This window comes from Phaseolus vulgaris, chromosome 3, assembly GCF_000499845.2.
Source record: "Phaseolus vulgaris cultivar G19833 chromosome 3, P. vulgaris v2.0, whole genome shotgun sequence".
Classification (NCBI taxonomy): Eukaryota; Viridiplantae; Streptophyta; class Magnoliopsida; order Fabales; family Fabaceae; genus Phaseolus; species Phaseolus vulgaris.
The window spans coordinates 7,020,291-7,042,134 of NC_023757.2; the positions used below are offsets into that span (position 1 = coordinate 7,020,291).

Consider the following 21,844-nt stretch of genomic DNA (forward strand, 5'->3'; position numbering starts at 1 on the left):
GATTTGTTTCTTATTTTTATAATCATAATAAAAATTTATATAATAAGTTTGAGTTTTTAGAAAATTAATGTATTTTTCTTTTTCAAAAGTGTGTTAGAACTGTACTAAAATTGTCAGAAATCCAACAAATACTTTTTGAATTGGACACTTCATGAATACATGTCCTACAAGGGTCATACGAGTGTCGGTGTCAAATAATCCAATACGAATATCCGACACCGCTACGCCGTTTAAGATGAGTGTCGAATTTATGGGCAGAACAATCTACCAAAACAAATATATAACACCATTCAAAATTCTGCAATGGCTTAGCCTCCATGAATAAGTACAGACACTTTCAGTTTTGCTCGATTTGACTGATTAAGTAGCTGAGTCTAATCATATATGGCACTTGTCTTCTTCTATGTACTAATTACTTCTAGACCCAATTCATGTAGTTCGTTCTCTCTCACTGTTAGTATACAACATGCAGCCACAAGAGTCAATTTTGTGTGAGAATAATCTTTCCTCCAAAAAAAAGCTTCCAACCAAATCCAGAAAACAAAAATCATAAGAACATTTTATCATCATAATCATCTAGATCATCTAAACATTGCAGTAACAACATTTGATTGACAAAATCATCGAACAACTTAATTCCTTGGTTTAGTTGTTGTAGTTGTATGTATATATCCTCACATTGGGGATGAGAATGATCCTCAGCATTGAAAGCATGCACTTTATTCTTCACTTCTATCCAACTCTAGCAAAGTGTTTGCTATTTGACTAGCTAATTCAATATCACCACAAAATCTACAGGCACCTAACAACGTTTTCAACACCATTGCATCAGGTTCAAAAGGCATTGTTTCAACCAAAGCCTTTGCCTTCTCAAGTTGCCCTGCCCGACCATAGAGATCAATTGCACAAGCATAGTGCTCCTTTCGCCGTGGAATACCAAAATCAGACTCCATAGACTCTATAAATTTGCAGCCTTCTTCTACTAGCCCATTATGACTGCACGCAGTTAGAACTGCAACAAAGGTTATATGATCAGGTTTCACCTTTCTCTCATTCATTAAGTGAAAGAGGTCAAGCGCATTGTTTCCTTGTCCATGTTGTGCATACCCAAAGATGATTGAATTCCAAACAATTGCATAGTCTTTGGAAGTTGCTTCAAAAGATTTCTTAGCATCTTCTATGATCCCACATTTAGAATACATGAATATCAACGAACTCCCAACATAATTATTGTTATCAAATCCTACTTTAAGTGCTAAACCTTGATCCATGTGTTTGAACATGTGCTGGTTAAAGTTGTGCTACTAGTACATGTATGGATCATCCACAGTAAACGTGTAATTTTCTTGTGATTAATTCTAGAAAAATTATACATCAATTTTAAGTTATACTTATATTTTTGCGAAACCTAAAAATTCTCACTATGATCAAACCCACTTGTCTCGGTTGATCAATATTTTTGAATGCAAGACTGAATATCTGTAGTACAAATCAACTACTTTATTATTCATATAAGACTTAGACTAACAAAAATTTAGATAATAAAAAGAAAGTAACATGCTATTTGTGTAACTAATTTTAAGTTGAATAACAAAACCAAAAACGAATTTTGTGATACTGAATAATATGTGCAGCATATTCATTCAGATTTATTTTTTTACAATGTCTCTAACATTCTTCGGTAATGAACCGACTATAGAGGTTTTTTTAACAGTTTTGGTGGAGTTCTTAGGAAGTCTATCATGTTAATGAATTATTGGGAATGTGCTATTTATAGCTCAGATTTGGCAAAACTACTTTGAATTTTCATAGCACCTTTCAGAATTGATCAAATTTAAGTATCTAGCCTTGAAAGATTACTTGCAACTAATTTAGCATTTGCTCCTATTTATACATCTGCTATTTCATCTTTCTTTTGATCTGCAAAATATATCAGTTCCCTTTCAATAATTTGCACAGTGCATCGTAGTTCAATATGTTTAAAATATGTGCATTCGGAATCAACATCTTGAATTTGGGAAAATAGCGCAATTAAACAATACAATAATTGAGAAAAAAAAAGGGAAATAATGTATGGGCCAAAATAAAAGAACCAAAAGTGGGGCATAGCACGGGCCCAATGAAAGTCCTTCTCCTCTTTGTTCAAACAAGAGTTTAAGACCCAAATTGTGTTTTCAACTTGGTTCACGCATTGGTTCTCCTCTCGCGTGTGGTTTCATCTCACACTGCTGAATTCAAATGTGATGGCTTCACAGTCGTAACAGAAAACGAAACCCAAGTAGCTTACGTCAGACTTAAGGAATATCATCTCCAAAGACGACGTCGTTCAGGTACGTCTTCTAAATTCTCACTCCTTTCGATTTTATACACTTTCACAATCACTTCTTCAAGGCTTAATTTTAACCAACTCAATTTCAGAAACTCCAAATTTCCGTTGCGATTTTCGCCCAATAACAGGGTTCCAGGGAATATAAAAACTCAGAGGTGTGTTTGTTGTACACAACATTGTTTACAGTTTTTTTTTTTTTTTTTTTTTTTTTTGTAAAATATTCTGTTGAGGATTGTAGAACCTTGAGAGATGCATAACGTGTGTTTTTTTTATATTTATGCTGCTTGATCTTTACTCTCTGAATTTTTTATTTTTTACGTGATATGAAACTGCGTTTTCATTCGGAGCCTTCATTCAAAAGCCGAAATGATTGTTATGTGGGTTTTGACTTTCTCACGAAGTTTGGAAAATGAGCATGTGCAAGCGAATTCCATTTATGAAACTGAGGAATTGGATATAGTAAGATTAATTTGGATTTGTGTGTTCTCAGGTTGGGGTTTTAGCACAAGATGTCTCTCCGAATAAAGGCTGTGGTAGATAAGTTTGTCCAGGAGTTGCAGGAAGCGTTGGATGCTGATATTCAGGATAGGATCATGAAGGATAGAGAGATGCAAAGTTACATTGAAGAGCGTGAACGTGAGGTTGCGGAACGTGAAGCTGCTTGGAAGGCTGATCTTTCTCGTCGTGAGGTATCTACTGATTACCCATTTCTCTCAAATTTTTTAATTTTTTCTTACTTTAATGTGCTATCTCCTAGTGGGATAAGACTATGGCTGTTGTAATAAAGGTTGTGAAGTTTGAGAGTCTATATGCATGTTGTTTTTTCTGTGTAAAGGTCTCAAACACACGTTCATTTCAAAGATACAATTGTTACTTCTCAGTAACTGAAGCTTTGGAACGTGATCCAACTAAATGCAACATTTATCCAAACATTATGTAAATCATGGAGTTTCTCTAATCTTGACCTGTAAAGTTGAACATTATGTTCTTCCAAATGATAATATTGAAAAGACCTATTAACAAAATACTCTTTTAACACGTCAATAATTTAACATTTTAACATAATAATAAAGAAAATAGAAAATCACAGTAATAAAGTGTGATAATACATTAGTACTAAATAAGATCAAACTACATAAATGATTGAATTATATATAAATTTATAAAAACACAACTTATTAAAGTGGAAACATTTTAAAAGGGAGTTAATTTCTTCAAATAATTTGAGTTTCCAGTAAAAAACATTTTGTGTGGTCAATGAGAGCAAAAGTTACATATGATTTCAAACTCACTTCTTGATTTCAGAGTTTTCACAAGTTTTATGAGTTCAATGAGTAGTTAAATGAGTAGTTTTCACAAGTTCAATGAGTAGTTAAATCATTTTGCCTACCTAGAATTGTAAGAGTTTAAGAGTTAAGTTAAAAGTTTGACAACCATAGTTGTAATGTGCATTTTACATTGCCGAGGATTAGACATTTTGACCGTGGGACTAGGGGGAATCCGATAGCGGGTGGCACTAAGCCTAACAAACTTGATTAGAATAAACTCTAAATGACTCTAATACCATCTAAAGAAAGTGAAATTTAAGTCTAACTCAACCACACACAACTGCCTTGTAAAGTGAAGTTTGCACCCACTTATATATTATAATTTGGCCTTATCTATAGTCTATGTGGGCTCTTTAACACCTTCTCTCATGTTGAGGACTAGATATCTCGAGCATGGGATTATGGAAGAACTTGATAGCAGGTGACATGAGGTTCAACAAACTTGACTATGATAAGCTCCTAATGACTCTGGTGCCATTTTAAAAAAGTGAAATTTAAGCCTAATTTAACCTTACTAAACTAGCTTGATGAGATGAGGTTTGCACCTATTTATAAATTATAATTTGGTTATATCTTTATTATCTAGTCAACATGGAATCTTGAACATATACGTAATGAATAACTATAGACTTCTCCCCTTAGCTTTTATTTTTGGTTCAAGTGAGGACTGACCACATAGGTGTGCAATGGAGGAAGTCCATAGGGGCATGGGAAGGGGATGAACTGCATTACAGGGTTTGAACCCATGGTATGTGTCCTACTGCTTAACCCGTGTCATTGGGACACTGCCCATAGCTATGCTTCTGATAATTTTTACTTATAATAATTGTCTTTGTTATGCAGACATCTGAGAAAGTTGAACCCAAATTATTTTGTTACTGTTGCTGTAAGACGCTAGTAGTACTTTCCACAATAATCAATTAAAGATGCTAATAATTGTAAACTACTGTTTATGGTTGATCAGATGAAGTGAGAGAATACTGTTGTTCCTATTTTAAGTTTTATTGGTGAAACTCTGATTACATTCCTTTAATCAGCTGAGCATGGAAATGGCTGTGGATGAATTATGGCTTAAATCACTAGGTAGGTAGTTCTCAATTTGTCTAAAATAAAGAAAAAATATGAGAATGTTAAACTGCGTTCTGCACTTCTACTGAGCATGGAAATGGCTATGGATGAATTATAGCTTAATTACTAGGTAGTTCTCAATTCGTTTAAAACTAAACAATTTTTTAAACGAGTCACTCTTAGATTGTTTATGAGTACTCGTACCCTTTCCTAAATTTTCTGCTAGACTCCTCTGGTGTTTTGATGTAAGATCAGTGATAGCAATGCCGATTTCACTTGACCTTTGACAGGAATCCTATTATGTGGCATACGACCTACATTTTGTCACGATGTAGCTTTTCATTTTATTTTCCTAATTTCTACATTTTGAGCTTTCCGCACACTGGTGATATCTCATCTCTTTTTGTCGTGAATAACTGACAAAGTGAAATGCACTAGATTAATTTGAAGTTGGTGATATATTGTATTGATGCAATTTTAGTGAATTGTTTCTGAAATTGAAGAAAGGAAGCAAACTGGCCTTTAGGCACTTCGAAATTATACAGGGAAGTGATTCTTTAACTATCCCAATATGAGATTGATTAATTTGAGTATTTTTTACCAGATATATTGATATTGATGAATTTTAGTCAAATGTCTCTGAAACTGAAGAAAGAAAGCAAAGTGGCTTTTAATCACAAACATCTTACGGAGAAATGATTCTTTATGTATCACAATCTGGATAAATGAAGCTTTTCAACCCCAAATTTATTAGTGTTTGACACATGATAAGCCCCTTGATAGGAGTTATGCCTCAACTAATAATTTGGAAGAACTCTAGATATAAACAAAATTCCCTGAAATTTTAAGCAAGAGATAACAAATATAACTAAAACTTTTGCTTCATGGTTGCAAGAAGCAGAATAAATATAGTGTTAAAAATGCAAATAAGGATTAAGGACTGACTTAACTAGCCTTTTTAGGAAGTGTGTTTGTGCCTACTTACCTCACAAAATCAGCTTCTGAGACGAGGTTTGCGTCCTACTAATATACTCTAATTTAATTTTATCTCTGGTCGATCTGAGATCTTCGACACATCCCTTCATGTCAAGGAATGAATATCTCGAGTATCAGATTACATATTTGTAGGTGTGCACATAAGTCTTTCTTAATGACTGATAACATGTTTCACAGACGTTCCTGGGACCGAATTTATGGTGAAGATGTCTGCTATATCATTCGTGACCTGTTTTACGTTTGTGAAGATGTGTTGTACATTATTGGTGAAGCTTGCATTTGGGAATATGAAATAAAAAATATTGAAATTGACTGAAATTCTAACAATATTTCCATTTACCAAACAAATATCCATGTATGAATTTCCATTTATGATCCTGCTATTAAAGAACAAAAAGTCAGACATCCTCATTGTCCTCAACTTTTGAATGTTCGAGGCTGAGATTGCCCGTCAGGAAGCAAGGCTGAAGATGGAGAGAGACAATCTGGAGAAAGAGAAAAGTGTTTTGATGGGAACTGCGTCAAATCAAGATAACCAAGATGGAGCTCTTGAAATTACTGTAAGTGGTGAAAAATACCGTTGCCTCAGATTTGCCAAGGCAAAAAAATAAGGCTTTGCTGCGGTGACAAAAAGGAAATGTATGTTCTTCACTTCTGCCCTCCCCTGAAAGAGGACCAGTGCTGCCGAGGAGGAGCCCACACACAATGCCAAGCTCAATTTATGCACCTCTGGGAACATTTATTCAAATCTAACTGTTCAGTGGTGGTTTACAATTCTCGTTGAGATAGTGTTTTATGACTTGCCAAATTATTTTATTGATTTTTTTGTGATGATGTTGATGCTTTGTTTTGCTGAAAATACAATTTTGTCTATATAATTCATTCTCAGAGGACTGTACACGAGGAGATATATTGAGAAAAAAAATGACAATCAGCATAGATAGTTTTGATAGCAGATTGCATGGTTTATATAGGCCATGAAAAGGAGTACAGAGGAGCCAAAAAAAACTCTAATGCATACTTATTTGGATGGTAAGAAAGAATTTGAGTGCTAAAGGAAAGAAACGGAGGGAATACAAAAGAAAAAAAAAGTAGTGTGAAAAATAAAATTGTGTAGATGATTTTATTTGTTATTAACAATTTTGTTATTATTATTGATATTATTAAATAAAAATATCATAATATTATTTTCACAGCATAATGAATTAGGTATGTAAACTAATCAGTTTTTCTTATTTCTTACTAAAGCAAGGAATAAAGTTTGTACCCTGAGTCCATTATATTTTCAGCACAAAGTTATGTCCTTCAACCCTTGCTAACAGTAAATGGGTTAAAGCAAAGCAAACAAAGGTTAACGGACAATATTAAAAAGATTCCATAATAAAGCTAGTTTTGTTTTATTAATTAATTGTAATTACCACCCATTCTAATGTTATGCAGAAAAGTCTTCTGTGAAAGTGTGCAGGCTGCAACTTGATGCCTTTTTTCCATTGAAAACAACAGTGAAAAATAGCTTGAATTTTTGCAATTTGAGGGCCCATTGCCGATCAAGTTAGATACTTCGAAGATGAAAAAAAATAAAGATATAATAATCTGAACATTTTTAACTAGTTACAAACAATTTTTTCCTTCACTTTTAGAGAAATTTTTCTTTTTCTCCAAAGCCTAAAGTACTTAGAATTGATTTCTTTCTGTGGAGAATCACAATGGCTGCCCAACTATGTTTTACTAAAGTCACCTTTGAAACAAGTTGCAGATAATTTAAGGTAAACCTGGTAACTAGACAATATAGTTAATGATTGTAAGTCTCAAGCACTTACTGTGGACTCTTTCAGGCAATATGGCAGAAGAAAAATCAGTTAAGTCAGCTTTCTTTTTCCCCATCTGTCAACCATGGAGAATACTCCTCACCAAATTTCAATACTAATTATTATCCAGTCTATGTAGGCCAATCTTGAAATTCAATGACATCCAATTCATTCTTGAAAAAAAAAAATCATACAAAACCAAACCAAATTGTGATTCAAATTATTTGGTGTTTAAGTTTGCACAATCGCCACATCATTCAAGTTTGATTAAAGGATAATAAGAAAAAAAATCCAGTTGCAAAACAAGGGTCTAGTTAAACTGGGAATTTTCTTATATTCGACATATATGGTGAAAAATACAGAGAATATCATATATGGACAGCTTGCCCTTTTTTCCCGATAGGTTATCCTTCTCTAAACCATTTCTCCTTTTATTTGTACAAACTACAGTTGAAACCATGAAATTATTAGAGATTCATTTTATCAATGAAACTCAATACAATCATGATGGAAACAGCCCTGAAAGTGGAGCATGTTTAGAATGGTGTTTACAATGGCTTGAGGTATCAAAGTAGCATCAACTTTATGTATTCCTTCACAGTGATCAACCTGAAGCAAATCTATCTGAGATTGCAGAAGTGATGCAGGCATATAATGTTTTCCTTCTGCAGCTCTGGCCTTAACTCGGACACTCAGCACTTCAGCAGGAGCATCCAACAAAATGAAGTTAACAGGACTTGCATAAGTCCCCCATTTATAAGCAGGGTAACCTGATCTAAGCATTTCTCTATATTGATTCTTCAAAGCAGAACAACCAAGAATCAGACCCTTTTTGTTATCCAAGTATTCATTTATGACATCACGCATTGCTTCAAGCCACGGCATCCTGTCTTCATCTGTCAGTGGGATTCCCATTCGCATCTTTTCTGTTGTATTGGAAGAAATGAGATCAAAACAAAACAAAATCAGAAAAAAACAATAACAAAACAGATAGAATCAGTCCTTGTGAATAAACCATACACACACACACCTTTGTTTAATTCAGAGTGAAAATCATCAGCATCAAGGTACTTATATTGCATCTCTTTTTCCAGACTCCGACCTATTGTTCTGCGAATAAATAACCAACAAAAGAAATGTTAACCCAAACAGCCATATTCAACAACGATCATCCTCTTCTATATTCATGTATACAAACATTTAAAAGCCCTTTGATTGATGCTGACTTTCACTTCTAATGTCAAATGAAAAAAAAAAAGTTAATGTAATCTAAAAGTTAATACTGAATATGAAACCACCACCACCACCATAATAACATGTGAAAAGAAAAAAAGCTTACGTCTTTCCGGCGCCACAGACACCCATGACAACGATAACTGCACCTGTTTTGGGTCCCAGATATGAATTCAGAGTGTGCAAATAAGAAAGCAAAGAAATTGAAGACGAGAAAAATATGGTGAATCATTACCATGGTTTGAAGCCATGTTGATGAATCTGGGTTTGGTAATGAAAGATATGAAAAGAATGGTTGAGAAGTTGTGTGTATATAAAACAATTTAGACGTGAAAAACAGAGAGAAGCTGCAAAAGTTATATATAATAATATGCAGGAAGGTCGCAATCACATTCAATTTTGGCGAAGTCACGCGGTTTGTACTGAATACTAAAAATATATATAAAAAAAAAAAAAGATAGAAGGTGTGGTTACGTATAAGTCTGTCATAAGGTTGTACCTGTTGAAGTGAAATTGAGGTTGTCTACGTGTGACAGTGCGTAGGATCCGAGTCATTTCATTGGCTCATCTCAATCCAATGCATCTGCAACTCACTTTCACACACCAATCTCTTTTAAGACACCTATCTTCTCATTTTCACAACAACCCAAATCAAACTTGTAATTTTCTTTACTTTGAAAACTGCATAAAACCTTCAATTTATAATTTTGATTTGATAAAATTTTAAAATTGTTTCATCTTTTTTCAAGTAAAATCCATAACTCAGCAAAAATAGTCATTTCTTTATATAGTATGTTGCAGATTTATCATTATATCTAACATTTTTTTTTAATTCTTCTGGTCTTATTCCTATTCAACTATGTATTATTATAGATACGGATACTGACAAGACATGAATACGGACACGGAGATACGTATAATCTCTAAAATGTAGGACACAGGAACACGGGTCTATATATTATATAATTTTAAATTATATAAATTGAAAATAAATATTTATATGCAAAAGTATGTTTGCGATTCTTTTGGAAACATGAAGATATTTGTCATGACCGTTCAAAAGAATTTGTTCCTTATTTTTATAATCATAATAAAAATTTATACAATAAATTTGAGTTTTTAGAAAATTACTGTATTTATACCTTTTAAAATTGTGTTAGAATCGTGCTAGAATTTTCAAAAATTCAACAAATATTTTTTGAATTGAACATTTCACTGATAAGTGTCCTACGAGTGTCAACACCGATACGTTTGTCCGACACAATACACCATTTAAGAGAAGTATATGAAACTCATAGGTTAGGTATTAACATGGTGGTTTCTTGGCTTAATCGATCTAATAACACTTTTGTAACATTATATACTATTTTAATTAATAAAATATACTTAATGATACATTTTACTACTCAATTATCATATATATTGTTTATTTTATTGTTGATGTTTCTTTTATCCTATTTTTTCATTAACTTTTATATTTTATCTCATTTTTATATATGGTTTTGAATGTTGTAAAAATTTCCTAGAGACACGTCTATATCTTGGGATTCATTTATTAAATATTTTATTTTGATTATATAAATTTATTTCTTTAATTACATAAAATATGTATGATTATACATCTTTAAATATTTTATTTGAAGGGTACTTGTTATAAAAAATATGTAATACAAAATTTATAACTCTATTTTATATTTCGAATACAAAGCTATATTATTACAGACTTGTATAATTAAAATGAAAATTATCTAATACATAAATTTGTCATCATAATTTTTAGTACTTTTCCTTTCATGATATAATATTTAAATAAAATGTTTCATACTTTTAAATTCAGATTTACAAATTTAATATTTAATATACGCTACTTAGTTTTTACTATTTAATATTTATCACATATTACCTATTTATCACTTGATATTTAATATTTACTAATTAAAATTTAATATTTTTCTTTTAATATTCAATATTTCATATTTAGTAATTAATATGTAATATTTAATTTTTAAATTGAATAAATAATAATTATTTAATATTATTTTATTTAAAATTAAGTATTTAACCTTCGATATGAAATGCTTAATGTTAAAAATAGTATTAAATTTTTATTATTTAATTTTAAATATCCAATATTTAATATTTAATGTTAAATATTAAATACTTATTATTTAGTATTTAAAACTTACATATTTTTTAAAATTAAATAATTATTTATGTAAAAATTTTAAATGATTTCCTAATAAATCATTATTTACCAAATAATTTTTAAATTAGGAAATTTTAAAAATATTTTCATGCAAGTAAAATATTTCTAATAAACATATTTCTTTTCGAAACATGTTTTAATGAAAAGAAACTATTGACATTATGGTACATTTTGTAGAAATATATTTAATTATTTTTAAAATCTGTTAAAAAAATTATTTTAAATTATTTTTATTATTATTATTTTAACATTTTATAATTTTCCAGATTATATATTACAAAATTTAAAATAAAATAAAACCACAATTGAATAGAGTTTATCATTGCTTAAATTAAACTAGGATTATAAAAAAAAGTCACAAGCCTAAACAATAAGAAGACAATGTTAAACCCTCCTAATACTTATAACTTAGAAAAAGGAAGAAGTGTCACCATATAGGTCAAAATGTTAGAACATGTTCAGAAATATTATTACTTCCACAAAGGTAATTAAAAGAAAATAAAAAGAGAGAAGTTAAGGGAAACACAATATTAGGTTAGAAAATCAACATCTGCATCATCATTTAGATGTGTACAATTAATTGTTGATCAAGAGTGATCAAGAGCTTTGAAGAATCTAAATCCAAGGTGTTTGATGAAAGGTTGGTGTTGTTGCTGTGTGTGGGTGGGATCTGGGTAGATTAAAGTGTAATCCATTCTTTTGTTGAATATAAAACTGATGTGAATTGAAACCTTTTTGAAAATAGATGTTTTTCCAACCAAGTGAAAAACAACCTGTTGTTTCGTCGAATCAACCGGTTGTTTTGGTCTTAGAGGTTTTTGAAAAAGGTTGAAAGTTGTTTGACTTGGTTGACTTAACTGTCAAACCAAATCAATCAGTTGTTTCGTGTTTTCAACCAATTGTTTCTTTGAAAATTCTAATAGAATTCAGTTTTGATTGGAGAATCTTTCTTAAATGATTTCTAACTGAATACGCTCATTCATTAAATGTTTTAACCAATCTTTGGAAGTATATATAGTTTGTTATATGTTTATGAAGATAAAGAAACAATTTTGAGAAATTCAGTTTGACAAATTTTGATCTCAAGTTTTCTAGATTCACATCAAGCTTTGGATTTTCAAGTGAGAGTGGAATAGGATTGCAATTGTATTCTTTTCAGTTGTACTTTGATCAGGTGTAATCATTTTCTCTATCTTCTGTATTTCTGTAGTTGTATTGCAAAGAGTGTTGTGTGTTCTTGAGGTGTTCAAGATCAACACTCTTGGTGTGGTTTGCCAAAGGTAGTATGTTTCTTGAAGGGTTCAAGGTCACTACTTTGGTGGATTACCCAGTGGTTTCTAGGAATTGGATGTAGCTCTTGTTGTAAGAATGAACCAGTATAAACTGCTTGTGTGCATTTCTCTTTCTCTGATCTCTTTTAAATTTTGTTTTTAAGTTGTTAAAATTTCTACTCGTATAAACAACCGATTGAATCGAAGAAACAATCGATTGTTTGTTTGTGTTTCACTTTAAAACAAATTGTGTTTTTGGCTAAAACTTGGTTCCTCTTTTGGATTTCTTCACTGAGTTTCATTAAACCTTCAAAAGTTTTTGAAAATCTCTTATAAACAATTCACCCCCTCTTATTTAAGGTCATATATTCTAACATCAATCACTAAGTGTTCTTAAGACATTAAAAAGGAAAAACCTTTTAAATAGGTATACATAATTTACTTTACTCTTTTAAAAGTTTAAAATTTTATATAAGAACACAGTCTCTTCATCTTTCTTTGAGTTCTTAAATAGATATTTTGTAATATTTATTTATTTATTAAGTTTTAATTAATAAATAAAATATTAATATTGAAAAAAATCTTTATACCATTGTTTGAAGAAGTTACTTTAAATAATAGAAAAAAAATAAAAAAAAATGTATTAAATTTATAATGATGAATATAATTAAAATTATACAATTATAATAACAAAAAAACTGTATAATTAACTCATGATTACATAATTAAAATGATAGTTAACTTTACTTGAAAAGGCTCTCAAATAAATATATTTTAAAACTTGATGACGATAATGACATTAAAGAAGTGTGTTCTCTTTTGTAGAGCTTATGCAAAATTTAGATGAAGATCATTATGTATGTTGGTTGTTGAGACATCTCTATTGAAATGTTCATTGGAATAATCAAAATTACAATTATAAGTGTGTAGTTCATCTTATGTAATGTGATGCATGCATACTATACATGTTCCAACCACATATAGGTTCATGTATAATAGTAATCGAGATCGAAGAACTTCAACACATATTCCATATCCTTTCTTTCTATTCTTTATATTAGAAAAACAATTTTAATTTGTATTATGTCTTCAAAACGTGAATCAAAAGTCTAACTCTTCTTGATCAATATCAAATGCTAAATAGTATTTCACGTCCTATCATACTCTCTTTGTAGTAGTATATTTCATATATGGAGCTTCTCATTATTCCAAATTTCATTAATCACATAGATTTGATAAAAATATTGATGTCATACTTTGAATCCACAATCCCAAAAAAATTATATAGAATCCATAAGTGATATGTGTAACTTTTACAATCATAATTGTGGGTTTACCATGACCAACATAACAAAATTTATTGTTTCATACTACCATGCCATTTTTTCCTTCTCAATGCTACCAAACAATTTTCTTTTATGTTGGAATAAAAAATTATCCTTACAAGTTTAAATCATTCTTGATAAATATCATATGCTAAATAGTATTTATTGTTATATTAGACTCTATTTGACGATATTTCACCCTTCGAGCTTTATGATGGGTGGTCCGATAACGGTTCGACACAAATACTCGCTAGGATAGGCTCGAAATGGATCTGATACCATATTATAAAATAGACCAGAGATGAATAAAAGAGAACAAAGATGAACAAAAGAGTAAAAGAAAGAAGAGATATTCATTCTCATATCCTTTGTCTTCCTTTTACTCTTTTGTTCATGTTTGTTCTCTTTTATTCATCTCTGTTCTATTTTATAATAAGCTTGTTACTCCAAAATCTCATTAAACACAAGAGATGGATTAAGAATGTTAATGTCATAGTTTAAATCCACAATTCCAAAAAATATATGTCAAGTCCATAATTCATATGTAACAATATAGAAAAACACATGAATGAAATAAAGAAAGAAAACTCAAATATAGAAGATTCTATACACAGAGGACATGTAGTGTACAACGTACTCCAAAGAGTTTAACATTACTTTATATATAGAATTAGAACAAAAAAATTATTAAAACAGTTAAGACAACCATCATCAAGAAGAAACACGAGATACATGGTCTAGTTAGGAAACAATATATAGATGATAAACATATACACACATTGACAATAAGTTATCATCTATGTTAATCCCTAGTAGATACATCCTAGTAGAAAACCTCATTAACTCTTCATAAGACATTTATGATTTTAGAGTCAAACATCACAATTCTCCACCTTCTAAATCATGGAGGAAGCCTGTTTTATTATCCTTTATTCTCAAACAAAAAATTAATCAACTTCATACAATGTTTGAACCTTAATCTTGGTAGACTTTGTAAATACATATACAGGTTTCTTTTTTGAAGCTACCTTCACGATCCTGACTTCCATAAACTTAACTACGTCTCTTTTAAAGTGTAGTCATTATATATTAAGTAAATATATGACATTTGTACAATATTCAACTTTTATATAATCCTCTTTAACCATAAAGCCTCATTTAATCCATTTAAGTGCAATATACTTTGTTTGAGTAGTAGATAAAGTCACCACTAAATGAAAATTGGATTTCAAACATGTTGTTATTGACCATATGGATCAAAGGTTCTTTTGATGTTTCCAAATTTCATCTTTGAATAATAGAATAATTTGTATGTGTAATTGTCTGGGTAGATTTCAATGTAATTGTGTATGCTTCTTTCAATACATTATGATCCAAGTCATCTCTAAGAAATGGTTGTTTTCTAAAAATTGCTAAGTATTTTTAACCGATTGATTTGTTGTATCAACAGGTTAAAATTACTTAAACTTGTTACTAGTTTTAAAAGAGTTTCTTTTCTAAATTGTTACTCTCTGTTAAAATCAACAAGTTATTTCGAAATATGAATTTGTTTTTAAAGTTATTGATTTTTCTGTTAAGAGAAATCAGTTTGTTATTTCGAGAAATCAACTTGATGATCTAATTACTTTTATGTTTTACAACAAAATTGTTTTACATTCTTCAAACTGTTTTTGTGTTTGAAAAAAAAAAACCTATGAAAAGGGTTTTCAAATACTTTTCAAGACACGAAATTCATCAAAGAGAAAAGATTGTTTTTTCTATTGAAATCTTGGTGGAACATTTTGCATCTTTGATCATTCTTGTGTTAGAAAGTTGTTGCATCTGAATCTGTACAACACTGGTTTACTTCTTACTTCTCAAGTCTGATCAATCCTTTTTTGTATTTTTCTCATAGTTTGCTAAGAGTTGGTTTGTCTGTTTGAGTATAGATTCTTGTAGGGTTCAATAATTGTTCTCTTGATTGTCAATCTTTGTCACATTCAGCTTTAGTGAATTCTCAGTGGTTTGACTCAGTACTGGATGTGGCTCTTGTATTAAGAGTGAACCAGTATAAAAGTTCAGTTTGATTCTCTCTATCTATCTCTTTACTAGTTCAATTCGTTATATATTTGTTATTCACTGAACTTCAATTGATTGAATTAATATAAAACTAATTGATATCTCTTTTATAATCAGTTGAACAGAGTAATCAATCAATTGATTTTATCATAATTTTCAATATGACTTCTAGTTCTGTGAAAATCTTTTTGAAAAACAATTTACCCCCCTCTTGTTTTAGGTCATCTATTCTAACAATTGCAATCCCAAACAATGTGAAAACATACCAAAAAATAAACTTTCTAGTGTCTACATTTCTTACATATTTTGCATCCAAATATCCTTCAATAGTTTTTTTATCATAGGTTGTCCGCCTATAAACTAGTCTAAGCGATATTGTTCAATTCAAATATCTTGGCATCCTTTTCAAAGCCTCCAATGAGCATTTCTAGGATCTACCATTAACCTACTAATCACACTAACAATATGTGTCACATCTGGTCTACTACACATTGTTTCATGCATGATGCTTCTTAATCAATTAGCATATAAAACTCGTCATCTCCCTCTTGTCTTCCTCTAAAATAGGAACTTGGATAATTGAAAGCTTCATACAATGGCCAAAAGGTGTACTTACAGGTTTAGACTTATGCATCATAAACTCTCAACAATCTTTCTCAAATAAGCTTGTTGAGATAAACATAACACCTCAATCATTTGATTTATATATATATATATATATATCCTAAGTATTTACCTCGTGGGACCAAGATCTTTCATATCAAATTGAGTTATTTTATCTCATATTTATATTGGTTGGTTATAAGGATATTGCCTACATGCAAGAGCAATAAAAACATACTCTCTTTTTTTTCTTTTTTTTAAGATGTAGGTGTAGTTATCATAATTGCACATCTAAGCTCTATCTACCTCAAGAGATCATCAAATCTCTTGTACAACTGCCACAAGACCTAAAAATGTTTAAAATAGTTTGATATAATTTTATAAAATTATAAATCAAGAAAACATACATTTAAATAAAAGAAGAGCAAATAACAAATTAATATAATTTTTTTAAAGAGACAAAGCTTTAAGAAAATTTTAGATAAAAAATAAGGAAAAGCTAAATAAATAAGATTAAAAGATGTTAACAAAATACTCAAACAAGAAAACTTGAAAAAAACTTGGGGATAAAATTAAACAACTAGAATTACCACTAGATTCATGCTCAGACCGCTGATGAAATTTAACCAAAATAACAAAGTTATCAAAAGACAACAGTCATAATTTATTAATTCAATTTGACCAATTTTAAATAAAAACAAATAGAACTTGTGTCCAAACATTTATTGGACAATATATCTATGAAAATTTAGTTTCCCAAACTTTAAGCACTTTGTTTCTCACCTTTTTATTCTTGGTTGTTATATATGCAAATAGCTCCACACTTTGGCTTGCTAAATTGCTCCTTGTGAATTTTTTTAATTCTCACTCTTAAAACTCAAATCCTAATTCTCCATTGTAAGAAATAACACTACTTGAATATTTATGTTTGCATGTTTTATACCAATTTAACAAACCCAAAGAACCTTGTCATGGAAGCAAGTTCTCCAAATTTTTCCTAAACAAGATTGTTCAAGCACTTTTATGATAAGGAAAATTCAAGAATAAAGACAAACAATCCAGGTATACTCAAACTAGATTAATCAAGTAAAAAAATATACTAAAAGCTACACGTATGTTTCGACCAAGAAAAAGGAAGTAGGTATAAAACATTATCAATGAATTATCATGTAAAACAAAGCAAAATAAATGTACATGGAAATATTACAACGTATGAGCCTTAGGAATTTATCAAAGAATATTCAAGAATCACATCACATACAAACTCGACTAGAACAACCCATTTTTTAAAAAAATGACTTATTTGTGATGTAACACCTTCTAAGTTGATTTGAAACTTGGATATAATAGAACTTGATGTATTTCTTTCTTTGATTTGGAAGGATGTTTCAACTCAAAGAGGGATTTGGAACTAAAGATGCATGCAATAACCTATGGAGGAATGTCGACCATGACTTAGAAAATAAGGAACAAAATATTAAAATGAAAAATCAAATGGACAAGATGAAAAAGAATGGAGAAGATGTCACCTTGAATCCCTTCAAGGTGAAGTGCATAATTAATTTAGCACTTAAGAATCTATTTTAGATAATAACCCAAGAAAAATAGTATCAAACTCTCAAGAGACCTAAAATCCCACAAAATTCTTATTTTATTCAAATTCAAGTGTACATTGTACAAAAGAGAGACCCTTTATTTATAAGGTTAGGAAAGAGTTCAAGAAAAATAGTAAAAATAGGTAAAATAGAAAAATAAAAAACCAATGGGTGATGAACCCACATTGGTCATGAGATATCTAATGATAATGGGTGATTAATAACATTGTTAAATCCATGCATTAGCTTAACTACCAAGTAGTTAAGTTAGTTCATGAATTTTTTTCATTTAATTTTAAAACACTTTATATGCTTCTAAAATCATCTAGAATATTCCTTGACATATTTAAAGAATTTATAATTTTTTTACAAAAACATAGTATGCTTCATAATTTCATCTTTAAGCAACTTCAATCTTCCTCTTATCATCATTGTCTTATAGGATCACTTTATTTTTTCTTCCTGTTTCTTGTACGAATTTCTTAAGGTGTCTCTCCACCTTTCAAGCCCTATCTCCCTTGACTTGTTTTATCTCCATCCATGATCACATCTAATATGATCCCAAATAAAGGAAAATCTATGTTACAAGAAGATGAAGCGACTACAAGAGCTCAAGAAAAAGAAATCAAGAAGAAGAGCTTAAAAGACAACATCAAAAATAAGAAAAACTAATAAGAGGAATGTAAATGAGATTAGAAGGAAATATCAAAAGTATTTCTCTTAATATTTCCTCTAATTTCCTTGTAAATAAAAATATAGAAACTATATTTTCTTTCTTTGAAAAATAATTTTAAGATACTTTAGTATGAACATAAGGATAACTCTTAAAAACAAAGACCTTAGTTGAAAATTATGTGCATCAATCAAATAAGTTTTAGACTTTTCATATTTCAAATGGTCTTGTTTGTAAAAGTGTTTACAGAAATCAAACAAGTTTTAAACTATTTTTATTCTCTAGGCTATCTTATATAAGCATGTGTCCTCTCATTTGTAACATAATTCATGAATTGAAGTAGAAGCTTGAAGAGAATTCTCTCAATTTTGTGAATCTTTATGAAGTATTCACCTCTTTTCATGGATTTTATTTTGAGTTTTCCAAAGTAAAGTATGTGCCTCTAAAAGTCATAGGTCAACCTCGATTAGTTTTATTAATGTAGAAAATAAGAAAGTTACAAGAAGGGAGTGTTGAATTTTCATTTAAATAATTTTAAAGTATTTTTGCAAATATCATTTGATTAAATGTTCTATGCACATGATTTTGTTTGTGACCCAATAAAAAAAAAAACTTTTCATCTAATATGTTATATCAAATGCATTTGACTAACTTTAAGTGAATAATTTATCTATGTTGTTTTCTTATTTATCCAACCTAAAGATCAGACTAAGAATCTTTAGTCTAACAAAACACATTTGATGCATATGACCTATGAAGATACATTATGAAGGCAATACTTAAAGTGGAATACATTTCAATCGGTTTCACCCGATGAATTTTAAAACATTTCTCTTAAAGAAAAACTCATAACAAATATAATACGATGAACATAGTTAAAAGCTCATTTTATGATTAGCTCATCTAGCTCAATAGAATCAAGTCAGACGAATATTTTACAACTTAGTTAAATCACTTGACTAACAAATATTCATGTTTACTTTAACAAGTGATTAAATCATAATTTAGTGTATGCTTAGTCAAGACAAAGATATACATCAAGTACTTAACAACAAGAAAGCTCAATAAAACATTTTCATAGAGTTCTCGTGCATTAGCTCTTCTTCTTAGATTAGTGTAGACGATAGTATTCTTTGGGATGATAGTCACTTCTAGCTAACCCTTTTAGTATTATTTTCTTAAGTCACTCCTAGCTGACACTGAGTATCCTTTAATTAGTCACTCCTAGATAGAACTGAGTATTATTTGCTCAAGCCACTCCTAACTAACTTCGAGTATTCTTTGCTCAAGTCATTCTTGGCTAACAAAAGTATTTTTTTTCTCAATCCACTCCTAGCTAACATAGGAAAGGTTAAGGGTTTGAATGTGTCTGATGAGTGCTAACCAGACTGTTTCATTTAATGCATCTTATGCATTTTAAATGATCTTCTTCTTTAAGCAATCTCCTAGATGACTAGCGATGTATGCTTCCCTCGGTATCAAAGCCTTATGTACCATAACATGGTAAAAATACATACTATACAAGGCAAGTAGTTAAGCTAGAATTTGAAAGTAGTTGTGTTAGAAGAGTTAGTGTTCCTTATATCTTTAGGTCATGTCTCTAGATATATTTGACTATTAATGTTTGGCGCGATTCTTCTTAAAGACAGATGTTGAAGGCAATTTCTAAAAAATAGACTCAAGATTCATAAAGATTCTTTGATCTTGTGTTGGCTTGAAGTAAACAGTATGCTCAATGTTCTTTCATCTATTCTTCATTCTTCAATGGACAAACATTGTTATTGATTATCAATTTCTTATCATCTAATAGATGATGCATTGGGATGATCTTATCTTCATCTTAACCGACGCAACTTCATACTTTGTTGGTTTAAACACTTAATCAAAATTGAAAGGTGTTAAATTTTTACCTTAATAATTAACCATAAAATATATATATATATATATATATATATATATATATATTAGTTTTAATTAACTCTAGTTGGTTGTCTAGATTCAAGATGAGTTAAAAGAGTAATCTTCTACACTTTTCTTATTCTAGCCAATAAATAGTTAATCTCATATATATTGTAAAGGAAATATGTGTTATCTATAAAATATAACTTCTTTTAACTTGTGGGAGTGTTTTCTCTCTTTAGAGTGTAAAGACAGATTCTCTTGATACTTATCTTAAATTGCTAGATTCAAGTGGTGGTGAATCTTCAAGACAATTATCCCCTTTGAAGTTTGTGTTTTTTCATCTCTAATTTATTCCTATTTTGATTTCATTTCATTTTTTTTTTCTTTGTGTTGGTTGAATCTTGTTCTACCTCATGGTTTCCCTTTCTTGTCTTGGTTGAAATCTTGAAGTTGTTAAATCCTTCCTAACTCAAAGGATTTCTCTTCAAGTGACTATGAGAGTTAGAGTCTTTCACCGTCAAACCTTCTGCGTTGGATGTTTCACCAAGAAGTTTATTTATCTTTGTTGTAAGCTTATATTGCATATGTGATTGAGGCTACTTTGTTTGGTGACTTTAGGATATTCCAAGTATTGAGATAGGAATAGAGTTAAGGAAGTCTTGCTTTTTTAGTTGTGAATGATCCTACTATTAAATGTTAGTTATGTAATTGATATGAATGATAGTACACACTCACTTTGATTAGAAGCACAAAATAGTATGTGAATATAACAGATATCTTCCATCTTAATGAAACATTTCTTGAATAGCACATGATTTCTTCCACCATTTATGAAACCTTACTTGAGTAGTTGAGTAGGAGACGACAAGTTATAGGGATGTCTCACATAGGACTCTTTCTTCCTGCACCTCCATACCTTCTTCTCTCACCTCCATATATTTTCAAATTTCCAAAAATGCCCCTCTATACTATTCCAGATTACGTAATTCGGAAATCATTTTTCAAATTAGTAATTAGCTTCCGGATAACATAATCCAGAAACCTTTTTTCATATACATGATTAATTTCTGGATTACATAATCCGGAAGTCTTATTTAGCTTCTGGATTATGTAATCTAGAAGTCTTTTTTCAAATGAGTTTCCGAATTACATAATCCGGAAACTACTATATGGGGATGACATAAGAAAGATAAAAATGTATTTTCATGTTGTGTATGCAGGTGGCAGAAGAAGATATGGAGGTGGAGGTGCAGGAAGAAATAGTCCTCACATAGACGTTAGGTGATGTCTCCGAAATTGTACACTAAATCCATGCAACAAAATTATAAGAACTCGGTCAAAGAAGAGAATGTTCACATCATAACATGGCTATTACAAATGTTGGTAAACTTCCTAATGTGACAAAATCACATCGCCAGCACACATGATATTAAGAACAAGAGAACATGA

At 30.2% G+C, this 21,844-nt stretch overlaps 3 protein-coding genes across 4 annotated transcripts; 1 reads left to right on the forward strand and 2 right to left on the reverse strand.

Moving 5' to 3' along the window:
* Nucleotides 1-719: 719 nt before the first annotated feature.
* LOC137839020 (putative pentatricopeptide repeat-containing protein At3g25970) lies at nt 720-1,271 on the reverse strand. Its single transcript, XM_068648149.1, has one exon. The coding sequence runs from the start codon at nt 1,269-1,271 to the stop codon at nt 720-722; it is 552 nt and encodes a 183-aa protein (XP_068504250.1).
* Nucleotides 1,272-2,148: 877 nt separating this feature from the next.
* On the forward strand, nt 2,149-6,676 carry LOC137806486 (uncharacterized). 2 transcript variants are annotated; one of them, XM_068606626.1, is made up of 4 exons: nt 2,149-2,330; nt 2,419-2,484; nt 2,820-3,018; nt 6,159-6,676. In XM_068606626.1, the coding sequence occupies exons 3-4, from the start codon at nt 2,839-2,841 to the stop codon at nt 6,330-6,332; spliced, it is 354 nt and encodes a 117-aa protein (XP_068462727.1). In that variant the 5' UTR covers nt 2,149-2,330; nt 2,419-2,484; nt 2,820-2,838; the 3' UTR covers nt 6,333-6,676. The 2 variants fall into 2 exon arrangements, with proteins under 2 accessions (XP_068462727.1, XP_068462728.1); XM_068606627.1 differs by lacking the exon at nt 2,419-2,484 and having other exon boundaries at nt 2,176-2,330.
* A 1,164-nt stretch (nt 6,677-7,840) lies between these two features.
* On the reverse strand, nt 7,841-9,183 carry LOC137806485 (gluconokinase-like). Its single transcript, XM_068606625.1, has 4 exons — nt 8,998-9,183; nt 8,869-8,911; nt 8,560-8,639; nt 7,841-8,455 (listed from the first exon to the last, which is right to left on the reverse strand). Exons 1-4 carry the CDS (start codon nt 9,011-9,013, stop codon nt 8,013-8,015), a joined length of 582 nt encoding a protein of 193 aa, XP_068462726.1. The 5' UTR covers nt 9,014-9,183; the 3' UTR covers nt 7,841-8,012.
* Between the last annotated feature and the right edge of the window lie 12,661 nt (nt 9,184-21,844).

What these genes read in the sequence shown, in the direction of transcription:
- LOC137806485 (XM_068606625.1), bottom strand. An exon ending in GTCTGTGGCGCCGGAAAGAC is followed by an intron (nt 8,640 to 8,868) that starts GTAAGCTTTTTT and finishes ATTTATTCGCAG; the next exon opens with AACAATAGGTCGGAGTCTGG. An exon ending in TCACTCTGAATTAAACAAAG is followed by an intron (nt 8,456 to 8,559) that starts GTGTGTGTGTGT and finishes CCAATACAACAG; the next exon opens with AAAAGATGCGAATGGGAATC.
- LOC137806486 (XM_068606626.1), top strand. Translation starts at nt 2,839, where the DNA reads ATGTCTCTCCGAATAAAGGCTGTGGTAGATAAGTTTGTCCAGGAGTTG. An exon ending in CTGATCTTTCTCGTCGTGAG is followed by an intron (nt 3,019 to 6,158) that starts GTATCTACTGAT and finishes TGAATGTTCGAG; the next exon opens with GCTGAGATTGCCCGTCAGGA.
- LOC137839020 (XM_068648149.1), bottom strand. Translation starts at nt 1,271, where the DNA reads ATGGATCAAGGTTTAGCACTTAAAGTAGGATTTGATAACAATAATTAT.